Genomic DNA, 9,175 nt, shown 5'->3' with positions numbered 1-9,175 from the left:
TCCAGGGAGGTACTCTATCCACACTAGGCCACCTATCTGCCACTAGGCTTCTTTTTAAAGCTCATCATGAAGGGCTCCAAGACAAATCAAGTTGTCCAATAATGGGCTGCTTTGTTTAATAATGAACTACCAGAGAGACAATTCCTCTGACTTTCCTTTCCTAGGTACTACTACTACCTTTTCTTCCTTCTCTTGCCCATTCATCATTGGAGCTAGGAGGCAAGACTTATACCAAGGGTCTTGAACAAAGATGGCTATGAGGCGAGTTTGTTTTTCCTATAGAACACTGTGGATTCCTTGAGCCAAAGAGGGCCAAGGCCAGACTCTGAAACCATACCCAGGAAAGCACATGAGCAACTGTTTTAGCAAGGCAAGGGTTTTATTTGGACAATTGAACTTAGATGGGACCCATATTTATCAAGCACAGATGTTCTGAGTGTTACATCAAGCAGGACAATTTTACCTTTTGTTTTGAGAGAAGGCCAAGAGCCCAGGACAATCGTAACCTTTAGCTTAACTTCCCTGTTGTGTCCTCCTGGGCTCCTTGACACACTGCATGCATGGGTTCTGGTTCTCCTTCAAGAACCATCCAAAAATCCTCTCTGCCTCTGAAGGTGGACAAAGCCACATCTCTGGGCAGGGCAGGGCAAAGTAGCCAGTAGATAGCATTAGCAGATGGTGATGCTCCTACATGTTGTAGAGAGACCAGGGGATTATGGCAGTAACTTGAGATAACTCTGACTCATAGCAGTGCTTTGCTTGGGGAAAATGGATGGTTGACAAGACCAGAAGCTATAGGTAAAACTCCTACTTCTCCTACGTTAACTGCCATCTTCTTCGGATGGCGGTGCTGAGGGAGCACTTTGTGAGATGGGCCCCGAGAATGGACAGGGGAACAAGCCTGGCTTGAGATTCTTCAAGTTTGTTAGATGGTCTTATTTTAAAGTTTGCTAACTACCAGGACAGGAATGTGTCTGGGTGAGTCTGTGGGAGGGGAACAGCACAGGGCCCAAGGGGCTGGGATACGACACTATCAACAATGAGATCATTTTCATCCTTTCTTAGCTCTGAGGCTTGACTGTGGAGGGAGGTGGGATGAGGTCCTAGTTTTGCTTAGAATTCCCAGAGAATGAGCCCTTTCTAGTATCAAGAGGTCCTTGCCCTTTCTCCTGATAATACTGCAGAAGGACTTTTTGTTTCTTTAAACTGGGAACCTTGAGAATCCTGCTGTGGTAAATCCAACATCTTCACCATTCTATGTAGTAAACCTATGTGTTTTTCTTTCTATTGGGAATATTAAATTATTCAGTTAAGGAAAAATCTGACTATGGTAAATCAAACCTTCTCATGTTGCCCCTCCAAGACTATATTTTTACAGATAATATAAACATCTGGAGAGAATGAATATTGTAAGGACATTGGTACCAGTGGCTAGATTCACTAGCAATAATTCAGCAGGAAGCAGGTAAATATATAGTTTCCAAAACTCTGTTATGTTCAGATGGTTCAAAAGAGTTAGGAGCCAGGCAATTTGGTTCACTTAAAGTGGTCTTTTCTTTTCCTCATGCAAATATACAAAGTATAGTAATAGTATTAAATCTCATTAAGGGCAGTAGGACCCCTACCCACATCCCGAATGATCTTGCCTCACCTGGACACCCAGAAACTGGAAGCATAATTTCCAAGGTTTTACCCAGGGAGGGAAGGATCAAAGACAGGCCTTTGTGGTGCAGGGTAAACTATTTCTATTGAGGATATTGAAGAAACTCCTCTCTCCCCATTAAATAACACAGGAACTCCCAAGAGGACTGGTTAGCTGTCAATCAGGAAGAAGTCTGAAATTATCTAGGGAAGCTCTGGACTTTCTAGGGAGAAATGAGGAGTGTTTAGCTTGATTCTTTTCTCTCCAAAGAAGCTGCTCTTCCTGTAGGTGTATCCCCTAGGGAAGTTGTCTTTAGAAATGATTTCATGTCCACTCCCACCCTTACTCTGAATTTTCTCTAGGGCTTTGTAGCCCAAAAGGCTGTCAGATAGTAATTTTTGCCTAAAACTAAACTACAATTGGGGTCAAGGAGATGTGGAAATACCAAGCCCTCTATGGCTAAAGTTGTGTTTGTGTTGGCTAATGACCTGGCCCATGGTAGGCTCTAAGTGATCCCAGCTTCCATTTAAAAAGCTAAGAGAGACAGCTCTGGGTTTCAAAGGCTGAGGCTTAGTTTTCCCGTCTCAGGGGTGTGGTGTGATATGTTGCTGACCACACCAGTGCAGGGCAAAGCTCATAAACACAACTCTTCATGTTATGTGCTAGAAAAACATTCCCTTCTTGCCAACATTTAGTGGTTAAGGACATTTTATAGAAAAATGAAGAAAGGGTGAATCAGCTATAACCTGACTGTTCATTTCAGGTAAAGATTGAGAAAGCCAGGGACAAGGACAGAATAAAGTTGAGAGAGCAATCCACCTTCTATTCCTCCCTCTTTCAGAGAATGTATTGGGGAGAGAGGACCCATGCATATATACACCCTTCAGAACTTCTACTCTATTCTGCTCAAATGCTACAGCTGCCTCAATAATTCTCTTACTGCTTTTCTAAGGATGTTAGGTGTTTAGCTTTGGGAAGAAATGGGGGTTCAAATGTCAATGTGGGGTTCAAATGTAGGCTAGGCAGTTTCCAGTCCACCTGAGCCCATGTGACCTTGGCCTTCACGCCTGGAGGTCAGGTCCTTGGGCTCGGATGTGGACGCTGGGCAGGCAGAACCAGGACAGTGGCAGCTCCTTACTGGTGGTGTCTTCGTGGAACTTTATATTTAAGTAGAAGTCACCAGTGTAGAGGAAGAGGAGGGCACCCAGACACACAGAGTTCTCTGTTGGTCGAACCTGTTGGAGGATCAAAGATGGAGGCAGTTGAAATACTATTGCAATGAGTACAATTGCATAGATGGTATTTTAGAAAGTATTTTGCATGTGATATCACACAAGATTACTCCTGTCAGTCCCACAGGAAACACTTGATAACCACTTGTTGGTTGATTCATTGAATGTTGTTGATATTGTCTTTTACTCTCCAATCTATGTACATTAACAGAACTATCCCCCATACACTTTTACTCTCTCTACCTGTTATAATACTTTTCTACCTTCAAGATCCAGTCCCACCGAAGCTTCTCAGATCCTTCCAGATGAAAAGGACCAATGCCTCTCTCAATTTTCTTGGCAGTCTCTTACAGAATCTCCATATTTTAGCAGAGTGCATAACACATAGTAGGGTTTTTTTTTTTTAAATTAATATTTGGTTTAATTCAAATAGATAAGCATTTATTAACACTTGCAGAGTTCAGAGCTGTATTTATGTTATAAGGGAAGAAGTAAACAAACAATTTGTAAAATATGCTTATTACCTTCATGTATCTTTTGTAAATCTGTAAAAAATAAAGGAATTGTTTCTGCTTTGCCATTATTCTTATTTCATCATTTCCCTTCCTTCATTCATACATCCAGTCAGTTCTCAAATTTTTTTTCTTTCTACCTCCATAAAATCTTTTGCTCCAATCCCATCTTTCTACTTACCTCAGGGTGGGCCTTTATCAATCTTGCCTCAAGGATCTCCCTATACCAAAACAATCTCCATTGACCTGCTGGTGGTTTTTCTAAAGTATAAGTCTAACACTATCACTCTCTATTTTGTCCTGTGATCCTAATTATTCCACTAATCAACTACTTTATTTCTTAGCCAGTACTAAATGGTTTTGCTTTATAATATAGTTTTAGATCTGGCATAGCTAGGCCACTTTCATTAGCATTTTTTTTTCATTAATTCCTTTGAAATTCTTGATCTTTTGTTCTTCCAGATGAACTTTAATAATAAAGTTTTTTCTAGATTTGACAAATAATTTCTTGGAAGTTTGATTGATATGGCACTAAATAAGTAAATTAATTTAGGTAGTATTGTCATTTGTATTATATTCGCTTGGTCTACCCAAGAGCACTTGATATTTTTCCAACTGATTACATATGACTTTATTTGTGTGGAAAGTGTTTTTAGTTGTGTTCATATAGTTCCTGACTTTCCCTTGACAGATAAATTCTCAAATATTTTATATTATTGACAGTTATTTTGAATGGAATTTTTTTTGTATCTTTTGCTGCTGGGCTTTGTTCATAATATATAAAAATACTGATGATTTATGTGGATTTACTTTGTATCCTGCAACTCAGCTAAAGTTGTGAATTGTTTCTAGTAGTTTTTAGTTGATTCTCTAGGGTTCTCTAACTATACCATCACATCATCTGCAAAGATTGATAATTTGATTTCCTCACGACCTACTCTTAATCTCTTTTTCTTCGCTTATTGCCAAAGCTAACATTTCTAATACAATATTGAATAGTTGTGATGATGGTGGGCAGCCTTATTTCACTTTTGATCTTATTGGGAATGGTTCTAGTTTGTCCCCATTACATATGATGCTTGCTGATGGTTTTAAATAGATGCATTTATTCCTATGCTCTCTAGTGTTTTTGTTTTTGTTTTTTGTTGAGGTAATTGTGTGACTTGCACAGAGTCACACAACTAGGGAAGGCTAAGTGTCTAAGGCCATATTTGAACTCAGGTCCTCCTGAGTGCTGGTGCTGGTGCTTTATCTACTGCACCACCTAGCTGCCCTTCTCTATTGTTTATAATAGGAATGGGTTTGTATTTTATCAAATGCTTTTTCTGCATCTATTGAGATAATCATATGATTTTTGCTAGTTTGGTTATTGATAAGGTTGAATAGTTTTCCTAATACTGAATTATCCCTGAATTCTTAGTATAAATCCTACTTGGTCATAGTGTATTATATTTTTAAAAATATTTTTTATTTACCAGATATATGCATGGGCAACCCTACAACATTGACAATTGCCAAACCCCTCGTTCCAATTTTTCCCCTCCCCCCCCAGATGGCAGGTTGACCAATACATGTCAAATATGCTAGAGTATAAATTAAATACAATATATGTATACATGACCAAACAGTTGTTTTGCTGTGCAAAAAGAATCAGACTGAAATGGTGTACAATTAGCCTGTGAAGGAAATTGAAAATTCAGGCGGAAAAAATTAGAGGGACTGGAAATTCTATTTAGTGGTTCATAATCATCTCCCAGAGTTCTTTTGCTGGGTGTAGCTGGTTCAGTTCATTACTGCTCTATTGGAACTGATTTGGTTCATCTCATTGTTGGAGAGGGCCACATCCATCAGAATTGATCAACATATAGTATTGTTGTTGAAGCATATAATGATCTCCTGGTCCTGTTCATCTCACTCAGCCTCAGTTCATGAAAGTCTCTCTAGGCCTTTCTGAAATCATCCTGTTGGTCATTTCTTACAGAACAATAATATTCCATAATATTCATATACCACAATTTATTCAGCTATTCTCCAATTGATGGGCATCCACGTAGTTTCCAGTTTCTGGCCACTACAAAGAGGGCTGCCACAAACATTTTTGCACATACAGGTCCCTTTACCTTCTTTAAGATCTCTTTGAGATACAAACCCAGTAGCAACACTGCTAGGTCATAGTGTATTATCTTGGGGATGACTTTCTGTAATCATGTTGCTAATATTTTATTTAAAATTTTTGCATCAATATTCATTAGGGAAATTGATCTATAATTTTCTTTCTCTATTTTTAACCTACCTGGTTTAGCTAACAGCACCTTATCACACAGTAGGTTTCTTAATAAGTGAATGAATAGATCCTTACTTAACAAACGACAAAATTGAGACTTATAGGGATGTAATGATTTGCCCAAAGTCATAACCTAATGGTATTTTGTATTAGAAGAAACTTTAGAGATCATCTTGTCCAAACTTTCTTACTTTATAGGTAAGGAAAATGAGGTAAAGGAAAGAGAAATGCCTTGTTCAAAATTATCCAAGTAGAAGGCAGTAGAAGAGCCAGGACTAGAACTTGGGTCTTTTCTGGCACACAGGCATCAGGGCTCTTTCCATATGCCCCAAGCTACTGTTTGCATCATAGATAGAAGTCAAACTCAAATATTGTTGTACTAAGTCCAGTGCTTCTTCCTAAGGACCTCATAGTTAATTTCACCCAATTCATAAGAAAGAAATGATTCAAATGGTCTAAATCATGAAATATTAGAACTAGAAGGGGCCCTAGAGATCATGTGGTCCAAATGACTCATTCTACAGAGGAAAAATGACTGTCTGACCAAGGTGCACAATAAGAGCAGGTCTCCTGCTCCATAGCTCAGGATTCTTTTCATTATGCCATGCTGCCTCTCCAGAAATATCACTACATTTCAAACCAAGTTCCCTTTAAGGAATTTTAACCAAGAGGCAATTAATTTGCCTTTGTGAAAATCTAAACAAATGTGATTCCATTAAAAGAGACAAAGGCAAAGTCTGGGCCAGTCTCTCTTTAGGCCATCTCTTGCAGGTAAATGAAAAGGGGTCAGTAAGAACAGGGAAGAATGAATAAGATCTTAAGACAAATATTTTTCCACTTTTTGTTGGTTTCAGTATCTAGGAATCAAGGCAAATGACTTTCCTTCTTTGGACCTCTGTTTCATCATCTAAAATAAAGGGGATGAATTAGGTTTATTCTAAGATTCCATCTAGAACTAACATTCTAGTTCTTCCCAGATCTTTCATTCTAAAGGCAAATCATTTCAACTTGTTTGATCTCAGTTTCTTCATTTATAAAATAGGCATAACAATAGCATTAACTTCACGGTTAATGGAAGGGGTTAAAGGTTAATGGAAGTGCAGATCAGATGAGATTATATTTAATTTATCTAGTGTATATATTTATGATTTTTAGTAAACTAAAAAGTGCTATTTTACTGATTAGCTATTATAATTATTATTATCCTATCAATAAAACTTTCATATTATGGGAGAGCATGCAAAAGAGTCATGAAGCTGCTAAATGAGACATTAAGACTTTTTGATGGCAGGACTTTGTTTTAGAGAGTTAATCCTTTTTTTCATTATTATTTTCTAAATGTAAAGTTCAGTCTAGTAGATGCTACTGATATAAATTTGTTTTACATATGAGAACAAGCATAGACAGGTTGTTATCTGCATCACTGGAGAGAACTTCTGAATTAATGAGATCATGGATCCATCTGGAGTAATTCATGACTTATGCCCTAAGACCCCATCCAAACCAATTCCAACATTCTCAGATTCCATTTTAGAGAAAATGTATTTTTCTGTGGTGGGAGTAATCAGAAGAGTCAAGAACAATTCTAAATATTCTTTATAAAGCTGGCAAAGCTTCAAGTATGTGTCTGCTGTTAGATACACAGAGTCTGACACCAAAGATGGACCTGACTAGTGATAATGATAAAAATAAAACTAATAATAACAGTAACGCTATAATTTATATAATGCTTTAAGGTTTGCAAAAATTATCTCATTTTGTCTTCACAACAACCTTCGGAAGTAGGTGCTATTATTATCCCTATATTACAGATGAGGAGAATGAAACAGAGAGAAGTCAAGTGTCCAGGGTCACACAGTGGTAAGTATCTGAGGCCTTATATGAGCTCAGTGTTTCCTAATCCAGGCCCAGTGCTCCATCTATGGTACCACCTAGGTGCCTTAAAGGTTTCTAGAAGAATTTCTAGAAGAATGAAAGAAAGTTTCATTTAGATATTCTAATATTCCAATAGATTTGTGATCTTATTGATAAGTGGGGTATAATTCCCTCCACTGCTGCAAATGACAACCCAACCATATCTAGCTATCTCTTATGCTTCCCATACATATCTTCTCATGTGTTCCCTAGAAGGATATCTGCCCAAAGTGCTGGGACACTTTCTTGCTTGCTCTTGACATTGGGAGAATGCCAATGGAGCACATGGACTGTCTAGGCAGGAAATATACTTCCCTTTATTTTTCTATTTTTGAGGGTTTATTTTAAATTAAAAGAACAGATCTTTAAAATAGCATTATATTAAATCAGTTGTTCCAAGCAGAACACACTATTGCTCATCCTTTGCTCTCAGTACATGATCCGCCTATCTTCTTTTTTGGTCATATAATTCTTTGATAATATCCTTTTCCTTTGTAATTCCTTATTTATAATGTGTTATAGACTGCTGGTTCCCACTGTGCCCTATCCTTTTTAGCATCCCAATAGGTGATCATCCTTTGTAGGAACCCTTTCAGTGTTATGGAATTCATTACTGCAAAAGGCATTTTGGATAACTGTGACTGTTAAATTCTTCCTCCTGCTAAGTCTCCCTGTAATTTCTACTAAATGGTTCTAGTTTTATACTCTGGAGGTAGGGGTCAAATCTATTTCCTTTTCCACAGTCCTATCTGCACATATCTGAAGGCAGCAATCACATATCTTCTAAGTCTTCTCTTTTTCAGGCTAAACATCTCAGGTTCCTTCAACTAATTCATATAGCATGCTCTTCACTCCCCTCACTACACTTCTTCTTACATATCCTTACATGCCACATTCTTGAAATGTGGTGACTAGACCAAAGGACTTCAGATATAGTCTTAACAGATAACATCAGGATGATCCCTAGTATAAACATTAAGTTGAGTCCATGATTGAAAGAGTGTTTTAGTTTGTTTGTTTAGTGGCTAGAAACTGGAAAATGAATGGATGTCCATCAATTAGAGAATGGTTGGGTAAATTATGGTATATGACGGTTATGGAATATTATTGCTCTGTAAGAAATGACCAGCAGGAGGAATACAGAGAGGCTTGGAGAGACTTGCATCAACTGATGCTGAGTGAAATGAGCAGAACCAGGAGATCATTATACACTTCAACAATGATACTGTATGACGATGTATTCTGATGGAAGTGGATATCTCTTCCTAGAGAAGATCTAATCCAGTTCCAATTGATCAATGATGGACAGAATCAGTTACACCCAGAGAAGGAACACTGGGAAATGAATGTAAACTGTTTGCATTTTTTGTTTTTCTCCCCAGGTTATTTTTACCTTCCGAATCCGATTCTTCCTTTGCAACAACAACAACAATAACAAAATTTGGTTCTGCACATATATATTGTATCTAGGATATACTACAACATATTTAATATGTATGGGAATGCCTGCCATCTAGGGGAGGGGGTGGAGGGAAGGAGGGGAAAATACGGAACAGAAGGGAGTACAAGGGATAATGTTGTAAAAAAAAAT

At 37.9% G+C, this 9,175-nt stretch overlaps 1 protein-coding gene across 2 annotated transcripts in view; it reads right to left on the bottom strand.

The window, feature by feature from the left end:
• Positions 1-360: 360 nt before the first annotated feature.
• Positions 361-9,175, bottom strand: part of TRAPPC9 (trafficking protein particle complex subunit 9) — a 968,086-nt gene continuing 959,271 nt past the window's right edge. For both annotated transcript variants that reach the window (XM_074264738.1, XM_074264741.1), the window contains one exon: positions 361-2,877. In XM_074264738.1, coding sequence (XP_074120839.1) covers positions 2,704-2,877 — 174 coding nt within the window. In that variant the 3' untranslated portion in view covers positions 361-2,703. The remainder of the gene's footprint in view (positions 2,878-9,175) is intronic.

This window comes from Sminthopsis crassicaudata, chromosome 1, assembly GCF_048593235.1.
Source record: "Sminthopsis crassicaudata isolate SCR6 chromosome 1, ASM4859323v1, whole genome shotgun sequence".
Classification (NCBI taxonomy): domain Eukaryota; kingdom Metazoa; phylum Chordata; class Mammalia; order Dasyuromorphia; family Dasyuridae; genus Sminthopsis; species Sminthopsis crassicaudata.
Note: the sequence above shows the minus strand (reverse complement) of the source record. Positions and strands in the feature narration are given on the sequence as shown.